This window comes from Budorcas taxicolor, chromosome 19 (assembly GCF_023091745.1).
Source record: "Budorcas taxicolor isolate Tak-1 chromosome 19, Takin1.1, whole genome shotgun sequence".
Taxonomy (NCBI): Eukaryota; Metazoa; Chordata; class Mammalia; order Artiodactyla; family Bovidae; genus Budorcas; species Budorcas taxicolor.
In genome coordinates this window covers 42,232,509-42,254,280 of record NC_068928.1, presented here as the reverse complement: position 1 = coordinate 42,254,280, position 21,772 = coordinate 42,232,509, and the positions used below count along the sequence as shown (strand labels likewise).

The 21,772-nt window shown below is 42.8% G+C and overlaps 1 protein-coding gene across 2 annotated transcripts in view; it reads right to left on the bottom strand.

Annotated features, from left to right (window-relative positions):
- The window catches only part of ATP6V0A1 (ATPase H+ transporting V0 subunit a1), a 53,382-nt gene that overhangs the window by 11,390 nt on the left and 20,220 nt on the right, over positions 1–21,772 (bottom strand). Inside the window, exons 6-18 of one of the 2 annotated variants that reach the window (XM_052657585.1) lie at positions 20,643–20,746; positions 20,197–20,323; positions 18,280–18,362; positions 17,567–17,660; positions 14,920–15,132; positions 12,532–12,682; positions 11,506–11,645; positions 10,546–10,703; positions 10,003–10,093; positions 7,485–7,603; positions 6,468–6,684; positions 5,994–6,101; positions 1,296–1,403 (exon numbers count right to left, since the gene is read on the bottom strand). In XM_052657585.1, the coding sequence (XP_052513545.1) occupies positions 1,296–1,403; positions 5,994–6,101; positions 6,468–6,684; positions 7,485–7,603; positions 10,003–10,093; positions 10,546–10,703; positions 11,506–11,645; positions 12,532–12,682; positions 14,920–15,132; positions 17,567–17,660; positions 18,280–18,362; positions 20,197–20,323; positions 20,643–20,746 (1,713 nt within the window). The remainder of the gene's footprint in view (positions 1–1,295; positions 1,404–5,993; positions 6,102–6,467; positions 6,685–7,484; positions 7,604–10,002; positions 10,094–10,545; positions 10,704–11,505; positions 11,646–12,531; positions 12,683–14,919; positions 15,133–17,566; positions 17,661–18,279; positions 18,363–20,196; positions 20,324–20,642; positions 20,747–21,772) is intronic. The other variant, XM_052657586.1, reaches the window with a different exon arrangement.

The following is a 21,772-nucleotide window of genomic DNA, read 5'->3' as shown; positions in this document are numbered from 1 at the left end:
AGGCAGAGGCCAACAGGGTTTAACTCCCAAGGGGAGTCACTTCAAGAATGCCAGTGCAGACATTACTTGCAGCTCCTTGTAAAGCCATTCTCAAGGCATTAGATCAGCAAAGTCAATGAAACAGAGACAAAGGTGACTGACATGAGATGCAGTTAATGGAGATGAGCTTTTTCATAACACAGATTCACAGACTGGTTAGAGATGGCCAGTGAGATGCAGGGTACACGGGTGTCACGTGGGGCCCCAGGATGCGGCAGGGACAGCAGAGTGATGACAAGGATGGGAAGAGAAGCCCCAGATAAACATGAAGCCAAAGCCAGCTGGTTTCTTACCACTTCGTCCTCGGTAGGCTTGAAAACACAAATTTACACTTAGTGGGAAGCCACACCACACACAAGGTCACGAGTCATAAGCTTCTTGTGGGGGTGGGGGACTGTGAATGTTAAATGTTCTAACATGTTAGAGACAGGCCTCCTCAGCACAAATGGAAAGCAAAATCAGCAGTGCTTGGAGTGCTGGTACTTATTTTGAAAAGGCATCCCAAGCCTTGCCATTTCTATTTTAAAAAAAGTCATACACACAGTAGACGCGGTCAGTCATACTGCACAGTTCAGTCCCCTGGGTCTCCAATTCCTATTCTTTATGCTTTCAAAAGAATATAGTGGATAGATGAGATCCAAAGTTCAGCTCAGAGGCTTTGTGGTACAAATGGTCAGGCAAGGAGACTGATTTAAAAAAAACTGAGCTTGGAGGTGGTGGTTTAAGGAAAAGTCTAGCATGTTCAGACTTCACCCTCCCTTTAAAAAGTAGGCAAGTAACCCCTTTAAAAGGCTCACGGAACATGTCTGCCACAAGAGCACATTAGTGGAACAGGACTTCAAAAACCCAGTGATTGAAGTTCACACGGGAACCAGTCTGAGAAGGGGCAAGGGACGAAGGGGCCACCAAAAGTGGCCGGGTTTCTGCTGTCAGAGCTGGGGCACTGGGGCTGGCTCTGCCTCAGTCTGAGGAGAGTGGTCAGTAACTGATTCACGCACAGGGTTACTGCAGGCCTCGTGGAACTCAAGAAGCCGGACAACAGAACAAAATGCTACAAGCTCAGCAGGCAAAACCTGGAGTTTAGAGCAGGGGCCACTGGAAAACAGCTGAGGGGCCCTAAGAGGTCCAGAAGGCAGGCGGATGCTCAGTGTTAGTATTTTCATCTTTCAAGGAGCAGACAGGAGTGAGGCCACTGAGGGACACAAGACTAGGGCTGACCCGATGGGAGGAGAGGAAGCCCACACCACTGATCTTACCTCCTCCGCGTCCTCTGAATGGGTGGAGAGCTGGTCATGCTGAATAATCTCAGCATCCTCCTCTGTCGGTCCGTTGCCCACCCTGATCCCACCAAAGTTGAGAGTTCCCTACACAGATGAACAGAAAGAGTAGAATTTGCCTGGGCTTTAATGTGACATTCTGTGATGTGGGGAAGGGCGATGGTTAGTACATACAAACCTCAGAAAAGCATATATTCTAACAACAAAAACAAAACCCGCTGATGGAACAGCTAAGTAAAATCAAGCCACTGTTCCCACCCCAACCACCTCTGCCCAGGCCCAGCCTGAACTACATGTACCACCTCAGTCTGATCAGAGGCAACAAGCAGTTTCTGCTGCACCAAGAGACACCAACCTCGCCTTGGCCAATGCCAACTGAGAATCCTGCTTGCGTGCAAACTTAGTAGGAACAGACTCTCCTAACAAGCGTGACTCTATCTGTAAAGGCTTCAATGACCTAACTTTTTCTGGAACTAAAGATTACACTTTCTAAGAGGGAGGGGAGTCAGATGACATGGTGATTGCAACCTGGTCGGCTAAGATTTCAACAGGAGCCTGACAGTTTCACCAACCTCTCCCCCAAATGTACTGGGTCCTTGCCCAGGAACAAAGGACTTTCTAGGTCACACAGAACAGGGGAAAAAAAGCTTAATGTACATTAGCTTGCAGCTAGAGAATACTGAGTTAGGCCCCTGTCCTTCAGGGGAGGACTCTGAGTGCTAACACAACTTTTTCACAGGCATGCGGGCAGATGCTGACTAGGTGCCTGCTGCCTCTCACTCCACAGGCATGTTGAGCAGGGTCCCCAGGACCAGAATTTCTAAGTCAGCCTGATCTGGAAAAGTTTGGGTTTATTGAGGCAAGGGGATTCTTTGGGTACAAAAACCAGGCAGAACTGGGGTTAAGTGTGGCAGATACCAATTAGTGCTAACCTGCCACTAGAGTGAAAAGGAACCAAGGAAAGAGCTCTGAGACCTACTTCACGTGGCTGCCACCCAGGGAGCCAAACAAGGCAAGAGTTCAGACGGCTTTCCTGGAAAATGGCCTCCAAGCAGCACCAACCAACAATATGCAAGCGCTTTGGGACAGCCACCCCAAGGTCCCCACTCGTCGTTTCACCTCTGGTGTGCATCTCTGACCACAGCATACGACCACCGACCCTCCAGGTTTGGGCAGATTCTTTCTTTTCTTCTAGGAATGGTTCTCACGTGCTCGTCAGAGAACCGGTTGTATCAGAATCACCTTGAAAGCTGCATTTCATTAAATAGACAGTCTCGAATATCACCTCTAGAAATGGTAAATTTAATAGGTCTAGGGTGGGGCCTAGAAAATCTGTATCTTAAAAAATATTTCCCCGAGGACAAACTGTATGATCGTTTTGATTGTCTACCAAAACTGAAAAGGCGTGCCCCCTAAAATGCATGCCCTTTGAGACAGTAAGCCCACTGCTAGGAACACCTATGCCTGTGAAGTTTTATCAGGATACAAGGACAAGGATGTTGTATTATTTGGAACAGAAAGAATTGGGAGCAACCACCAGAGCCATCTATAAGGGGATGGTGACATAACTTTAGCACAACCAACAGACAGTCCTATGGACTGCTGGGCAACTCTAAGGGTACTGTGATGAAACAATAAGTCAAGGGCCAGAAAAGTGCTACAATTTAAAACCCAATTGCTAATGTGTTTTAAATATATACACCTGTACATACGTATATACGTATTTCTATCAATAGATGGCAGACAGATGCTGATACTGGCAGAAAAAAATTGAAAGGCAAAATTCCCTACTTGCTAACAACAGCCTGGAGGAGGAGGTGGGGGAAGCTTCACTGTCAGCACTGTTTGGAGCCCTAACCAAGGGCACCTATTGCTCTTAGTTTTTCGTGTCAGAAGGGGGTGACACATACTGCCATGAGGGGTCATGGCATTATGGGCAATCTCTCTGTCTTCCTCCACTTCTCTGTTCTGTTCTAACACCTAGGAAACAAGTTCAAAGTTCATCAGGTGATTCTGACGTGTAATCAGATCTGGGAACTGCCTCGGGCACCTCCAGGTTGTGTAACTGTTACACTTGATGACCCCCGAGAGGCGGACTGAACTTGTAACACAAGTGTACACTCTGCAGCACCTTCTGCACCACACTGGTGACAGGACAGGACTCCTGAGCATCCTGGGGTGGGTCCTTGGGTGCCTGGGTTGTGGAAGCAGGGTTTAGGACCTAAAGCATAAAGTCGTTTCTGAAGTTTTCCCCAACCAGCAGATGAAGTGAGGGGGCAGCCAGGTTAAACCTCCCAGCCAGACAGAATAGGTGTCCCTTCAGAACAGAGGAAGTGTGAGTTACAGGAAGGGAGATGAGACACACACATCAGCAGGAAGAAGAAAAGAAAAAATTAAAACTATGATACACTGCTTACAGACAACCAAGAGGACAGGGGACAGAACAAAGCCAGATCTGTGTTCATATCCTCAGCTCTTGGGGTCAAGAATCTATGGCCCTCCTAATGGAGTGATCATCCTGATGCAGTCAGGCTGCTCTCCAGAAACAGATGTTTGGCTAAAGAACCAGTGGGCTAAGGAGTCCTTCCGAAGGAGCAGGTTTCCCGACCGGAGACTTTTAACTTGGACAGTATCACAGAAGAGGATGCTAGATTTAAAAGCACCGAGACTGATGCAGCAGAAGCACACTTTAAACTAAGACTAGAAGAAAGAGGAGCACACGGGAAGAATGCCAATACATGGACAGTAGGTGCTTTAGGGTATTTTTTTCCCCTCTATAAAAGAGGGTAAGTCCCCATTTGAAAACAATTGTAAGCAGCCACATTTAAATATCTTCTGATTCAAGATATCAGCCTTTTTAGACTAGTTCTAGAAGAATAATTAGTTTTTGGAGTTAAAAGGATCAGAAACACCTAATGAAGTAAACAGTCACCATCTAAATATTTCATTTATTTAAAAGAGTATGATGCCACTAGAATACAATAGAACATGAAGAACCGTTACTGGTGAGATTTCAAAAATATTACAGATTCATTATTACCTAGAATAGATCGGGCTAATTTGGTATTAGTGCATTTTAAGATTTTGGTTAAGAGATGTTTTGAGGACAAATAATGAAATGCTTAAGGTTCAGAGGCTGTCACTGAATCATGAGTTAGCACTGGAAGAAGGAAAGACTGAAACAGAAGATGACTTTGTTATTACACCAGCCGGAAAGTACACGAGACACATGGCAGGGATGAGGTCCCAATGAACAGCTGAGGATGTGAGGGCTTCTGAGTCTCTCACAGAAAAGGAGACACATACAAGCCTCCACTGGAAAGAGAGTAAGTCACAGCTCACGTGGACCAAATGTCCAACCATCACTTTGAAGTAGATCTTGAAAGTGGAGGGAAATCAATTCAAGAATCACAGGGATATTCTCAATCCATGATGGAAAAAATCATCCAACACAGGGTCACAAAATACACACATGACAATGGATGAGTCCAAGAGCTGCCCTCTTGGATTAAGACGATGGGCTTGGAGAGGGTATGACAAACGCCCTGCGTTCACAGACATGACTGTACTTACACACTGAATGGAAACTTAGTGGTCAAGATGACACTAGAATCTGTTCCTAAGAGGTGGAGGTTTTTTCTGTCATCGTCTCAGTGAGTAACAAGGACAAAATTCCCAAGAGCACACATGGCCCATGCTCTCAAACATACTTAGAAAGAATTCTGCTGCACTGTTTGCCACCTCTTTAAACAATATGTGATGGTTCATTGGTTTTAATTCACTCACTGTTGCAGCCGCTGCTGCCTCTAGTCCCTGTTGGCTCGGGGTTGGGCTGACTGGGGCCTCCACAGGTTGCCCTTCCTGATAGTGAATGGGAGAAAAGAGGAAGGGAGAAGGAAACAAGAGAGGGAGGGAGTGAAAGGGGAGACGAATGGAGGGCACATGGAAGGATGGAGATGGTCAGAAAAGGGAGAAGGATGGTCTGGTAACTCAGCTGCTCTCCAACAGGAGTAACAATCTAACAGCCGTATGAGAGTCATGCAATACGATCTTTTAGGCTTTACCAGGCAATGTAATAAGTAAGCATTACTGCAGTGCCAGAAACGGATATTTGGCAACTTAAGTGTGTGTGTGTAATTCAGATGCACACATACATAAAGTAAGCACAAGTATGTATGCTGCTTTTTTAAAAAGAAAAAACATCGATGTGCTTTAAACAAAATCCTTCCCTACACCGGATGTTTTGGCTGGTGAAAGTATCATGGTCTCATTTTAAAAGAAAATGTCTTGGTGTCAGCCCTGTGGTTGCCCAGGCAAACCACATGAGTGGGTTCGTCGTCTGCAGCTCCGGCAGCCTTGCTTCGGCTATTGCTGCAGCGAGACGGGCCCAGACCTAGATTCTGCTGAGCACAGCATAAGCAAAGCTCCATCAGGAAAGGTGAAAACTATGACTTGTTCTTGCCACCTGGGCTACTCAAAGCTGAGTATCTGGCTGTCTGAACAGCAATTACATGTTTGTTTTTTTCTTTTCAGCTGGTCCAGGGCTCATGTTGGGATACAACACAAGTGCATTTTAAGAGAATACAGGTTATGCACAACTCATTACATCCAATGAGGAACTGCACCGATTAAAAAAAAAAAAAATCTGGTAACTTTCAGCAACAGAAATATACCCACCAAATGCTTCCTCCTCAAATACTGACGGCGAAGGACCAGTGGTTTAAACAGTAGCATCCAAGGGACACACAGCAGTGCAACCACTACCAGGAAACACTGAATTCCTTTCTGCAAAGTAAGGAGGAAAATGCACATTGTATTAGTCAAATGTGCAGTTTCCAACTCTAGCATAGATTTCCCCTAAAATAGTTCTTTCTTACTGATCTAAGAATAAAAAACATAATCAGTTTCTCAAAATAACTAGATGTTGCAGCAAAGCCCAGGCTTGTCCCATAGGATGGGAGTTATAAATTCCACTCTGCCTGGATACAGAAAATTACAGTCGACTCTCCCAAAGAATGAGACTGGGTTGAATTTAGATCTGAATGTGTGGACCAAAAAGGAGTTTCAAAGGCTTTTTTCAGGTCACAGAAACATCTGGCTTCCTGACCTAGGCTAACAACCTGAGAAAAGTCCACCTCTAGATTGACGTACCTGTCCAGAATACAGCATTGAATTACCAGAGTCCCCGTAAGAAAAGAGGAACATATTTATGAAATGGATCAGAAGGCTTGGTGCTTTCTCCGATGTCTTAGCATTATAGGCCGTCCACTTGTAAAAAATAAGGATAACCAAGTAACCAAACAAAGAGGTCATGAAGATTATTTCCGGAATAAATCCAAAGTAGATATTCAGGGGCTTCTTGAAGTAGCTAAAAAGTAAGACAGAAAAAAATGTTAACAGTGAACAGACGCAGGGTCACCTCATACCAAGTGGACTGCTCTCCCTAGACGTTCTACCTAACTTTCCATCAATTCTGTGTTTAAGAATTGAACACTTTAAGAAGCAACAGCCAGAAGCACTAGAGGCAACAGAGACAGGCAGGATCAACAATGACTTCCAAACTTTTGAGCCTTGAACAGCTCCAATACCATCCCCGTCAATCTCTCGTGAGAAAGGGATGGGAAAAGCAAGTACCCTCTGAGACTACAATTCACAAGTTTATGTGAGTTACACATCATGGGGAAAAAAACATAACTTCCATTTTGATGAAAATTACACAAGGTGTTGTTTTTTTAACAAAGATCTTGAGAATGATTGAATGTTGTCTGCTCGGGGGCTCAGTCATGTCCGACTTTTTACAGCCACATGGACTGTGGCCTGCCAGGCTCCTCTGTCCATAGGATTTTCCAGGCAAGAATACTGGAGTTGGGTGCCATTTCCTACTTTAGAGGATCTTCCTGACCGAGGGATCAAGCCCATGTCTCTTGTGTCTTCTGCGCTGGCAGGCAGATTCTTTACCACTAGCGCCACCTGGGAAACTCATACATTGTTAAGGGACTAATATTAATAAGCAAGCTTCATTTGAAGAAGTGAGATTTTTTTAAAGGCACTTCTTCAATACAGAACAGTGCTCTGAGTTATTATTTCCTCCTAAAGGTGTTATGACTTCTTCAGGCAAAAGCACTGTCTGAACTGTGCGAATTCTTAGGACAAAACAGAGCAACTCACGTGTGGTTGAAAAGGCTCAGGCTGACTCCAAACAACATGTGGATGATACCAAGGATGACAGACATCTTCATCTTAAACGAGTTGAGGAAGGTCAGTTTATTGGTAGCAATGTTCCAAATCTATCATAGCCCAAGAAGACAGAAGGCATTACAAATAGTTCTCAAACGGAAAAAAATTTCCCTACTGTAGAAAAAGTTTTTTTTTAATTGTAGAAATTCTAAACATACACACAAGCAGGGAGAATAACATAACACTCCTATGTACCTATGGCCCAGCTGCAATGATTAATTATTGACTTCTCGTCAGTCTTGCTTCATCATTAATTACCTCACCTATGCCCCACCTCCATATTATTTTGAAGCAAAATCCAGATATCATATCCTTTTACCTGCACATATTACATTTCAGCATGGATCTCTAAAAGGTAAGAGCTCATTTTTAAAACATGACCACAAAGGACTCCTCTGGTGGTCCAGTGGCTAAGACTCTGTGCTCCCAAGGCAGGAGGCCTGGGTTCAATCCCTGGTCAGAGAGCCAGATCCTGCCTGCTGCAACTAAAGATCCTGAATGCCACAACTAAAAGAACCTGCTTGCTGCAACAAGATTGAAGACCCTACGTGCTGCAGCTAAGGCCTGGTGCAGTAAAAAAAAAAAAAAAATCACAACAGTACTGTCATAACACTCCAAAGCATTAACAATGACTTCTGTAATACCATGGAATCATTAATATTCAAATTTTCCTGACTGCATCCATATTTTTAAAAATAATTCATTTATTCAAAGTAGAGTCCAATTAGTCACTGTATCACGCAACTGCTGATACAGTTTTTAAGTCTCTATAGCTTCTCCCTGGAGCTCTTTTTTATTCATTACAAAATATTTGTTGAAGAAATTGGGGACATTTATCTTGTAGATGCTGGCTGAAACCCAGTGGTGCTGTCCTTCCATTATTTTTAAATATTAATTGCCTTCAGTTTCGTCGCTTAAGACCTGGATGCCTGTCAAATTTTCCTGACAGTTCTGTCTCCACTTTGGCCATCAGTGTATGTTTCCTAAGTAATGACTCTGAGGCAGCGATGTCCCTGTGCCAAAACCTCCAAGAATCCCCCTGTCACCTCTGAGACCAAAAGCAAACTCTGTAACCTGTTAGGCAAGATCGTCCAGCATCTAGCCCAGTATCTTTTTTTCTGAACTAGCCTCTTCATGAAGAGTTCATCCTCAGTGACCTCTAACCTGAAAACTTCTGGCTGGTTCTCTCTGCAGCCCCAGTCTGGCCTGAGGTTCTGCAACTCCAACTGCCTGATGGACATTTATACCCGGATGACCCACAGGCACTTTAAACTCAGTACCTACCCTGTAAGCATCAAATGTCTGCAACAACAACAACAACAAAACCTCTGTAACTACAGAACACTACAGAAATGTGAGATAGTATTATTATCAGATTCCAGGTGTTTGAGGGCAGGAGCTATGTCTTAGAACGATGTGTTTCACCAGCAGCTGCTACGCCTAATAGACAATAGGGATTCAGTAAACATCTGTTAAATGCACATATGAAATGTTATGAAATATCTCCAAGTATCAGTTTCCTTATCTGTATAGCACAGACAGCAGTCTCTACCCGATAGAATTGTTTGGAGATAAATAAGATATGCTGAGGGTTCAGTACAGTACCTGGTCCATAGTAAGCACTTCAGTAACATTAGCTTCTATAAGAATTAAAATAATCAACTTTTTATCTCCCTAACTCTATGCTTTTGCACATACTTCTCTTCATCTCTAACAATCTGCAATATTTTTCAAAGGCCAGATTAATTCCTTTATTTTTTTAATAAGAAACCTCAATCTTTCTGGCAATGATCTGCTTTTCCTCTGGAATTCTGTAATCCTTACAATCTAATGCTTAAATTCCTCCCTACCTCCTCTGTTTAAGCACATAACACAAAAGATTTGATCCTACTTTACTTGCTTACACATTTGAAAAAAACAAAACTCTGGGACAAGTTTTTTAAGTATGTAAATATAAGAATGGTAATCTAAAATCCATAAAGAGCTATTTTTGCTTTATTAAAATATCTGCTAAAAATAAAAATGAAACTAAGTTAAACAGAAATAAACTGGGAAGGAGTCTTGAAAAAATCAATCTTCCCAGAGTCAGTATTATTAGCCATCTCTGAAGTAAGTCATGTAGGAAAAATAACATGGCTCCCCAAGGCATCTGGGTCTCTTGTGGCTTTAAAGTACTCTGGACAGATACACTGAAGTTTTCTAAAAATGTTACCTAAAACTCCAAAAAAAAACTATTTATCTTCATTTTCATTCTTTCACTTCTGGGTTTCAGTTAAAACTTTTGGTGTTAGAGACTTCCCTGGCAGTGCAGTGGTTAAGACTTTGCACTTCCAATGCAGGGGGTGCAGGCACAACCCTTTGTTGGGGAACCAAAATTCCAAAAGCCATGTGGCATGGCCAATTAAAAAAACAACTTCATGTCAGACACATAGAAAAGAAGTGCTCTTACTGGATCGATGCCAAAAGGATATGGTCCACCAAAAACTCCAGTGACGGCTGGGTTCAGCTGGAGGACAGGGTTCCCCCGAAGTGTCTCTTCCCTACCATGTTAGGAGAAAACCACCATTTATTTTTTTATCAAGAGAGGGAATCACTGGGATCCAGAAACTGATCCCCAGAGAAACTACTATAAGCTACCTTGTCTTTTCAATAACAGAGGAGGGATTAGTATTAGAGAGTGAGAAGGGATCATAGATGACAAAGAGAAAGATTAAACATACATACAAGACCAGGTAGGGAAATCGGGAGACCTGCTTTTAACTTACAAAAAGAATCAATGCACCTAATTTACAGTTTCAGTTCCTTGATACTACCGAACAAATCACAAAGCATTTCCCAGGCCGGAGCATAGATAAGAGGAGACACTACACTCTTTTGGAACAGAAACGGTGTCAAACACTTCCTAAAGAAGTGCTGGTTTACCACGTATCTGGAAATCCAGAGCTGGACATAAAAGGAATAAGCTTTGACTTTCAGCTTCTTGGCAACTTACGTCCAGTTGTATATATCGAACATCGGCCGTACGCTCCAGGATGACCCAAAGATATTAAGAGACTTGGAAAAGCAGTCATTATAGATGAGGCCAGTGTAGATGGAGAACACGCCCATCAACAGAATGATGTACCGGCCGCTGAATACAGTGCTGAACATCTGGGAGCCAGAAGAAAGAGGCCAATGAAACATAATCCCTGCAGCTCAAGTTGTGACAATGTCATTCAGAATATACTAGCCCCCTCCTCTCTCGCCACTTTTACCCCATTCTGGGTCAGAGAGCTTGAAGTAAAGACCAAAATACAATGCTAACAAGAAATGTACTTTCACAGCACATGGCCTCTTTAGTGTTAAAATGAACATAGCTCCTCTAGTCTCTAAAATTTCTCTTATGGATCAAAGACTTCCAGATCATAATTTTCATAATGGATGCTTGAGAAATTATCAAGTTCCAGACCAACGCAGATGTAACCTAGACATTAGTTCATTCTTGAATTAACTAGTGTTAACTGTGTGGTTACCAGTGGGGCGAGCCAAGGGGAGAGGGATAGATAGAGGCAGGTGACTCAAGAGGTACAAACCACGATGTATAAAATAAATAGGCTATAAGGATATATTGTACAGCACACAGAATATAGCCAACATTTTATAATAATTATAAGTGGAGTGTAATCTATAAAATTTTGGAATCACTATGCTGTACACCTGAAACTAATGTAAGATTATAAATCAATAATACCTCAACAAATAAGTAAAAAGAAAATATATTTCCATCAATCATGGAGAAAAGACTGAATTATCCCTCTGTATGTACAAAATTATTATAAACCTGTTGCACCATGGAGAGACAAAAACAGCACGCAGCCAAAGATTACAGGAGAAAAATATTAGAAATATGTCAAGAAAATAATAATACTATCTTATGGTTCAGAGTTTCTATCAAAAACAGACAAAATATCACCTCATTCTCATTCTTCTGGGAGAGGATCCGGCTCTCTCTTAACACCATCCATACAGCGAAAAGGGTCATCAAAATGCCATGGCCAAGGTCACCAAACATCACAGCAAACAGGAAAGGGAAAGTGATGATGGTGTATGGAGCTATCAAGAGACCAAAGAGAGAAAAAAGACAAATTCCAGAAAACCGCAGCTCCCAACACATCACATCCCTCTCCATAATCTAAGATCAGTATAAAAGGGACTCATTCCCAAGCTGCTGGTCAGAGGGACTGCCAGGAAATAATGTCCACAGCAGGATTTGCACAGACTCACAAAGGTACCACCAGCATTTTCAACAAAGAATCACACAGGAAATGAAGGTTTTGTCTTTAGACTTGGCACCAGGGGGGTTTGTCTCTTGATTCCTTCTCTCTCACCCCTGGGATGCTGCTCCTGGGACAGGCCAACTTTCCTCCCCTGTGCACTGCAACCAGCTGAATAAAGCCACCAGGTTAAGTGGGAGAACGTTCAGAATCTGAAGCAGAGCGGGTCCTGCAGAAGACTCCCACTGAACATGAATTACCTGACTCTCGATTTCATCACCAGCTCTCTGAACAGAGGAAAATCTGCCTTGTGCTTAAAATGGTCAACAATTGCTATATTTTCTCTATCTAACCTGGAAACCAGGAAGCTATTCTAAAATGTCAATGACCTTGGGAAAACTTTTTACTTAAAGCAGTTCCAGCAAATGGCATGTGAGTGAAAGCCAGGTGCTATATAGCCGTGAGGACAGAGGAACCCCATCTATGGAGCTCATGCCTATAAAATTCCTAAAAAATCGCCTGCTAAAGGAGTTCCACCTGGCAACAAACCTCACTCCTTACATCCAGATAGGCACCTCTTCACAGGAATTCTATAAGAGCTGAGGCCTGGACAGCATCTTCAGTCTTGAGCCAATGCAATTGTTCAATTGCATTCAAAGTGAAGCATTAAAAGAAATAACAAACAGAATAAAATCTCCAGAGGGAAAAGATTCAAGCTTTTTTACCTGGATTTATCTCTCGGTAAGTTCCAATTCCATAAGCATCCACTATGTTCTGAAAGCCATACGTGAACTTGTTGGTCTTGTTATAGGTGGGAGGAGTCTGGTTTGTCTGCATCCTGTTCAGAATGGAGGGCACGGTGGAACCACTGTGCTCCTGGGAAACATCAAGCACAGATCAGAATCAGGTCACCCTTCTGATTATGGTGGTGGATTCACAGGCATATATATTTGTCAAAACTCATTGAATAGTACACATAAAATATGTGTATTTTCTTTCAGGTAAATTATATCTCAATCTTTCCAGACTTTGAGCACACTAGAACTAGCTATAAAATTTATGATGACACGTGTAAACGAAGTCTTGGGAAGAATATCCTTACCGTGAAACAAAAAAATTAAGTCTAAAATGTATAAACAAAGAAAACGTGGTACTTTCTTCCCTGAAGATATCCTTATCTGTCTACGAGTGTCGTTGTTCTCTCTTGCTTTTATGAAGAAAGCAAAGTTATTTTCTGACTTTTCCCTCTTTACCACCTACTCTTAATCCTCAGTCTAGCAGACCATGCCTGGTCAAAGTGGCTGGCTCATCACCAGATCCAAAGATCTTTTCTCTGACATGCAAGCCCCTGACCCTGGAGAGCTTCCTCTTCTGTTTACCAGCCATGCCTTTCCTGTCTCTGCTGGTTCCTCCTCCCCTGCCTGTAACACTGCAGGCCCCCAAGGTTCTATCATTAACTCCTTGTTTTCTTTCTTGGAGGTCTCATTCCCTTCCAACCTCATGTATCCCATTTCTTTCATTTTGCTTTTTTTTGAGTAAAGCAGGCTTTTACTGTTCACAAGGTTATTTGTGAAGTGCAAAAATCTTCCCATGCATTCTCACATTCAATCTGGGCTGCCACAGCAAGACGGACAGAAAGCTTGAGGACATATTTTTCTTGCATCTGTATGCAGTGGAAACCTTAGCAGACAGTAAATACTCCAGGCCTGTCAAATAGAGGCATTTTCCCCTTTCTTTTTGAGAACTATCTCATCATCTGTTTTACATTTCCACATGGATTTGTGTCCAACCCCTCAATGTGACTGAAACTGAACTTAGCAGCCTTCTCCAATCAATAAGTTTCTCTTACTGAATCTCTACTTCCATTAATGGAACTATTATTCTACCAGTTATCCAGCTGATAACCTTGTATTTCTCCTGTACATTGCTAAAAACCAAGTCTATCAACAGATACTTCCTTCAGAATGTCTCACAAATTCATCACTATTTGCTCTTCCCGTTGCCAGGTCTTACTGCAAGGTCATTATCACTTACTACTGTTTACAGTAACCTAACTGTCTTCCCACTTGTAGGCTCTCTCAGCTCCCCAATCCAACCCCCACGCTATCAGTGGATTACTCTTTTATTTAATTGATTGAAACTGACTGATTGATTTGCTGAGGCATGCAGGACATGAGATCTTAGTTCCCTGACCAGGGATTCAGCCTGTACCCCCTGCAGTGGAAGCATGGAATCTTAGCCACTGACCTGTCAGGGAAGTCCCTGGATTATTCTTTTAAAACTGTTGTGAAAAAAAAAACAAAACAAAACACTGTTGTGATCATTATGTTCTTTCACTGCTAAATAACTTCCAGTGTCTCTCTACTCCCTCTAGGATAAAACTTAAACCCACTAATCTGGTATTAATGACCCTTCATAATCAGGTTTCTGGCTCCCTGACTCAGGTTTACCCCCTGCTCTTTCGGCTCACCCGCTACAATTCCTGTTCTGGCCCAACCATGCATGGTCACACTGTACTTGCCTTTGGCCAGACTGTTTACTTCTTGTTATTGCCAACAGACATCTTATCCAGTCTTCAAAGCACTGAGTAAATGCCACTACCATCCTCACTGGACAAGCTAGCACCTTCCTTCCCTCCACACACATAAACTGCTCTTGGCACAGACTGTCTTATATGTTTCACATCAGCCTCTTCAAGTCAGTAGATACTTGAGGGCCTACTTTTTACATCTCTGTACCTCCTGGCCCCTAGATCAGAGGCTTAGACAGGGCAGTAGCTCTAACTAACTACTAAAGGGAACTGCAAGGGTTATACTATGTACCTAGACTAATTGTCAGAGAGAATGGACCAGGAAACTGATGTTCTGAGTGTGAGTAACCCTGAAGGATCATGTGGATATGATCAAATCATTTAATCTTTTCTGAATTACAATTGCTACATTTGAAAATAAGGATACATGAGATGTTCTGTCAGGATGCAAGGCGAGTACAAGGTGGGTAAATTGCAGAACTCTGAGACAAAAATGCCATGAGAATGTGATTGATTCCTGTTACCAGTGATGGAAACCTCTTTTCCTGGCTGGAGGCTACACTGCCAGCTGTGGGGGACTCACCGTGCCCCTTCTGAGCGCAAACTGGATGGAGTCAAGGTCAGTGACAGGGCACCAGACCTCCGCAATTAGACACTTCTGGGTCACATCTATGTTGCACAGGTTCAAAGTGTGGTAGATGGCCTTCATCTTCCGCACCTTGATGAACCAGACACGGATGTTCTTGGCAGCAGCCTGAAGAACCCTCTGGCGGTGATCCTCTGTTTGGTTCAGAACCTTTGGGGAGAGAAAGGAGCAGGAGAGCAATCCTTCTAATGCCCTTCTTTCATTTCAGGACATGAAGGCAAGGAGGCACAGCTTTCTGAGAAGGGATGCGGGGGATCTGTTTTTTTTTCTTCCTCTGACTATAAGTTTGTGTGTTGTTTTTTTTTTGCCAAATTGAAAGAAATTAAGAGTTCTACTTACTAATGTTCATATTCACTTCACTTCAAGCTAAAGAGAAACCTGAGGAAATGGTTTTCAGCTTTTCTAATTTTACCACCAAATCCATGGCTGAACAATGCAGTCACTGGCTTTTATCTGGTTCATTAAAGAGCAATGGTTTTCCATATGGAGCCTGTAATTCTGACTTGAAGAAGCCAGTGTCCCAGGCCCAGGAACGGACTGAGCTGTCACATTCCTGCTTATGAACAGCAGGCCGCAGAATGCCCCTGAACATCAGCCAGCACTGAGGAGCGGTGGAGAAGAGGCGCTGCTGACCACCATCTGCCTCTCAGAGACTCCATGCCAGGGAAGGAGACAGGAGACTTGTGGCCTCTGGAGAGGATTCAGACTGCCACACACCACAGTCATCACAGAGCAGATAAGGCTTGATCTTTCTGTCAGGCTTCGTTTTCTCCCCAGGAAGCCCGATCCCTTGGAAACCAGCACATAGTTACCTTGGAGGAATAATACTGCCTCGACTAGAGGTGGGAAGAAAGGCCAGGGACACTTTACATTCTGCTGTCTTGTTTATCACCAAATATTTAACAGGTCTATAGCAGGAGAGGGGAGAAGCCAAAATTAGGCAAGCAACTCACCACTCACTTGTGCTTAAGAATCTATCTGAAATCTCAACATCTTTTTGAAGAGGAAAAAACTATATATTAATCATTTTAGCACAAGTACTCCATCATAGCTGGTTCTTCAGGTCAGTTCAGGAAAAAAGTCATGACTGCTCCCTGAGAAACTGTCTTGGGCAGTAGAAAGCAACTTCCATGAGAGGTTTTTTTAAAAAAACAAACCCATGGCATGCTAGGGAAACTCTTGTTCACTTGAGAATAAAGGAACAAGGATACTTTCTCTCCTGCTGCTGCTGCTGCTAAGTCACGTCAGTCGTGTCTGACTCTGTGCGACCCCACAGACGGCAGCCCACCAGGCTCCCGTCTCTGGGATTCTCCAGACAACAATACTGGAGTGGGTTGCCATTTTCTTCTCCAGTGCATGAAAGTGAAAAGTGAAAGTGAAGTCGCTCAGTTGTGTCCAACTCTTCGCAACCCCACCGACTGTAGCCTACCAGGCTCCTCCGTCCATGGGATTTCCCAGGCAAGAGTACTGGAGTGGGTTGCCATTGCCTTCTCCACTTTCTCTCCTGGTTGTTGACAATTTCACAATGACTATTTAAACTTCTGGAAGGATGCTAATAAACTTGCCCCAACCCCTACATCTCACTCCTTGGTATTCAATCCCTTTTAAAATTTTACTTCAAAAAATTATTTCATTAAAATTTTACCTCATACAGTTTGGTGCTGTAAAAGTCGAACTCTAGCCATTTATAAAGGCTACTGAACATGTTCTTCACAGTCTACTGCAAGCCTGCTCATAAGGAGGGGGTAGAACAGTCCTAGAAGCCAGAATGTACTACCATGGCTCATCACCCATCAGCAGTTCGAAGAAAACTCTCTTCCCTTGGTTAAACTGATAAGTGCAGCTAACAGGAGCCAGCAGCGGGTCAAGTGGTGGGTCATACACAAGAGGGCTTGAAATGTTGCAACATGTCAAACATGTTTCTTAATGTTTCAAGGTGGCAATCGTTACATTCTTTCAATAGGGAACCAAACTCCAACTGGGCACCCTTTTCCTTCCATGTATGTATAAATCATGACTCCCTCTTTAGAACCCTGTGACAGCCACCATGTGTGCAAACTACACACACTGTAACTGGGTAAAAGTTCCTTCCTGGGTACAAGGGTTACACCAGGACTCTGGCTAGACGGTGTGGTTCAGAGTCAAGGTGACCAGGAGGACACACACCAAGCTATTAAGAGTAGCTGCCTCTGGAGGTAGAGCACGTCTGTGAGAAGCAGAATTGATTTGATATGTACTTCTATATTATTTTTTTCTTAACTAAGCGTACTTCATTATTCATATTCATTCATTATAAACGTATCTCAGATTCATGAGCTGGGGAACTGAATATTCTAAGCAACAATGATTTCAGGTGCATAGCATCTCTGTCTCATTTGAAGATAATTCATGCCATTTTTAAGTCATTCCCTGTGGGGGATGGGAAAGAGTTTCAGGGAATGACTTAAAAATAGTACACACACAAAAAAAACAAACATATCCTGAGCTGCTTAAGTGCCTAATAAACTGTTAGTGCTTCAAGGAAGAAGTAAGGTCTTCTATAGCAGTATTTACAAAGACAAACTCCCTCGAGGTCTCTGTGTACCATTTGGAGATCATCAATCCTGGTATTAACTCCGGAAGCCATTTCCTTTCTCTCCTGCGGCGTCTCAGGACAGGGATAGAGGGAAGCCCGGAACCTGGAATGTGCAGACACAGCCTAAGGAACACTGACATTGCTTCAGGGAGCCAGTTTAAGTAATCTCAGAACATAATCCCAACATACTGGAAGGACCAAAACAGGGTTAGTCCAGACTGATGCACTAATCAATAATAATTATTTATGGGAAGGGGCCTACAGTAGAGCAGCAAGCAACATTTGAACTGTCTTGGCATTCTCTGTAACTATGAAATTCCTTTAGATTAAAAAAGAAAGGCAGAAGCAGTTATTACAAATCACATTATAAAGTGCTGGAGAAAAATGGCATGGAGAAAGGATCTCACGGGCAGAATTTCAGAAAAGTTTAAGGGCACAGTGCCTATGGTACACTGCTAGGTATGCAAACCCATTGTCCCAAAACAATGCAGAATTTATAAACCATGAGTCCTAATTACTTTTCCCAAGAAAAGGACATTGTGATTTTGACGGTCTGTAAAAAAAAATAAACTTAGGCCATTTCTGATCGTTTAAGATAACCTTAACATTATTAAAAAATATATTCCCCATGTTAAGGTGGACTTACAGGGCTTGTGTCTCACTGTTCTACAGGCTTAATAGGTGGCCTGGCTACACCCTGGGGGGAGGCATGTTTTTCTTACCCTTCACAGATTTTCTTGACTCTGTTTTTCAGCTGATCGCCTTGGAAGAAAATGATGAACACAGACTTGTGCACGTAGTCTCCCTAGGCCCCAAACCAAAAACCAAGAATTCAGACTTATAACCCAGAAAACTTCTAACCCAGAAAGCATCTTTCTTTCTTGGTGACATAGAAACAACTGGAATCCTTTAAGAGTCTGGCAACCATGCACTTTAACCATTATCTTCAATCCATCTCTTAAGCTCCACAAGAACATTTGCTCTATAATATCAAGATTTACAAAAATCTTTCCATACTTGTTTTTAAACTCAATGAGGAGCCTGACACAGATGCAAAGCTGATTCTCTTCTTAGAATTTAGCCCTATTTACCAATTCAACTATTCAAACTGAATAATTCTTATAGTGCCTAAATGACTCAAGTACAGAGAAGAGGAAAGGAAGTCATTCCTGCCTGCTCGCATGCTCAGAAACTCCAGATAAAGGGGACTAACTACAAGGAGCTGAGCAGCTGGGGAGAAATGTTGATGCACAGTCTCATGATTCATGCTGAATTAGACCTCAGGGGGCAGGGAGGAAGGCAATCTATCCAAATACCAAGTGTATACCTGAAGCCTGAGGCAAAGGTTAGGAGGAAAGATCAGAAAAAGACTCTATAGTGGGTGTTAGCCAGGACTGTCTCTGGTGGCCTGTATTTTCTCCAGTTCCTAAAGAGCTTTTGTAACAGGAAAACAAACAAAACTTTGAAGGATAAAGAGGGAAGAGGAGAAAAGGAGTAAGTAAGGCTCATGGGTCTTAAATTCCTAAATTCTCCAGGAATTAACTGGAGCACATTCTTTGTGCAGCTGCTTTGTTAGAGATAGCCAGACCCTCCCTTTACTCCACTTGTTGATAAAAAATAATGCTCCTGTTGCCCAGGAACCTGGCTGAATATCCCTGAGAATAGCTCCACATGAGGTGTTTCCATGACCCAAGGACAGCCTTCAGTAAGACTACAAAACTGGTACTTCAGGAGACTCACTGTAACCTAAGTGTCACCACCCTCCTAACTCGGTCCCGAGGACATGATCCGTTTACTTCTAGCTGAAGGACCCAGCTACTCTGAGAACCCTCATAATTCAACCTCTCTTCTTAGGTTTAAAAAAAAATGCTAATTTAAGGCACCCAAAAAATAATTGACAACATAATAACCAACTCCAGGCTTCTAAATAACACTAACAGCAAAGTGAAGTAAATTTCTTGCAGAACAGTTACTCATCTTTGCTTGTCATCTCTGAATGGACTCACCAAATAAATGTAGGTTTATGCTAAGAACTCTGTCCTGTTATGTCAAATGCCAAGATGTTAAGTTATTCCTGCTTTCCAAAGCACTGGGTGGGGAATATCATCCTATTTTGCACAACATAAATCTTGAAACTAAGTTCCTAAAATTCCCAACAAAACAAGTAGACAAAAAACTATCAATTAAAGTTTCATCAACTTATGAAGATCACAGTTCAGGAAATCTCTCCTCCTTGTACACATGGTTGTTACCAAACTTGGAACCAGATGTCTTGCTTTAATTTTCATTAAAGAGTTAATGTTCTTTTGGTCCCAGATAAGTACCGGAAAACACATAAAGCTGAAATAACTGGAGGGAATTCCCTGGCAGCTCAGAGATTAGGACTCGACACTTTCACTGCTGTAGCCTGGGTTTGATCCCTGGTAGGGGAACTAAGATCCCACACATCATGTATACACTGTATGTACACATACGATGGAGGCGAAGAGGAAAAGAGGAGTCCCTCAAATTCACAGACCCAAACGGAGTAAATGTAAGGGCTCCTCTTAGGAGGGTCAGGTTCAGGTGGCACATGGTATGTTACTGCTCTGAGTTCCTTGTACCAGACCACTCCACCAGACACAATTCCCTTGTCTTACAGTCACAGGATCCTCCAGGGGGTTCTCGATTTCAGCCTGCCGCAGGAACACATTTCCCCGGCACACCCGCCAAAGCATGCGCTCAAAAGTAGGGATGCGCTCCCGGTTAATCACACCAGCCACGAAGCTGTGGGAAGAAGAGCCAGACTGGGAATGGTTCCACGCCACAGGATGGGAGGAAAGTGAAGAGCAGGGGAGGGGAAAGACGTCAGACAGGAGGCTGGGCATTGCTATGCCAAAATAACTGCCGAAGTCTGATTCCTGGACTCAGCAGAGGGTTGACAGAATGACTTAGGAACTGAACCCAAGATAAGTCAGCAACACCTTGCAACAGGCTCAGAAGAGAGGGAATCCTGGAAGCCAGTGAATGCCCAGCCTGACTGCTATTCTGAACAGCAAAAATGGACATGACACCGCTGAGTACAGAGGGTCGAAGTAGTACTTACCCAAGTCTTAAGGGCGTGCCTCTTCCCATCTCGCTTGGCTCCAAGAGGGACGAGGACTCTTCCAACAGGTCTGGATCCGCCATCTGCTGATGATGCAATTCAGCCTGAATTCACAAATCAATTAATATCTAATGAAAATAGTTAGTGGCATGCAGGGAACGAGGAACCAGGAGATAAGTTCAGAAAATAAAGATGAAAAAAAGAAAACCACTAAAAGAGAAGACATACCCACAAAAAGGAAGGCAAGAAGAACAGGGGAAGAAACGAAGAAAAGGAACAAGAGGTAAAGGAAGCAGAACTACCCCAGTAAAGCATCTGGGGAAATGGTTTTAGAAATAAGGAATAAAGAAAAAAATGTTAAATGATAGTGACACCTGTATAAACCTGTGACTTGGTGGAAACCATTTTTTCTCTTATGTTTTCCTGAATAAGCCATGAAAGAACCAAAAATATTTTTGCATGTGCATAAAAGCTGAAGTATTTCTTCCTTTTGAGCAAAAACAAGGCAGCTCAGCAGATACATTCAATACCAAATTTCCAGGCAGCTACAAATTAGAATTTTCCCTGTGTAAGAATGTAAAAGATGGAGACTCTCTTTCCCAGGAAGAAAGCAAGGAGCTGTCACTGTTCTGAACAGAAGAAAGATAGAAGGGGTGTCTCCAGATGTTTAGGTTTTCCATGCCCTTAAAAAGTCAAAGCATGAGGGCTTTCAGCACACCCACTATTTAAAAGAAAAAAAAAAAAGCCCCAAACCATGGGATTTAGAGTATTCTTTGTCCAAAAAGGTACGAAACACCATAGTTGGGCAGGCATGGGCCTTCACTGCATCGATAAAGCGAAGGAAAAGTGAAAACATACCTGAATGTCTTAGTTTCTGACCAAGAATCCAGGAATAGTAAAAAGTTCCTGTGGGCTTTACAGCCAAGGATTCTTGAGAGCATAGCTTAAGTCAACAATCTAAGTCAAGTGAAGAAGTAACAGATAATAAGCCAATTCAGAACATGTGGACTAGATGGACTGCTGAGATTTAAAATGATTTCCACCACGACAGTTTATACAATAAAATGGAGGAGCGGGACCTTCTCAGATGCAGACCTACATTTCTCAGCCTTTCTCCACACAATACTTCT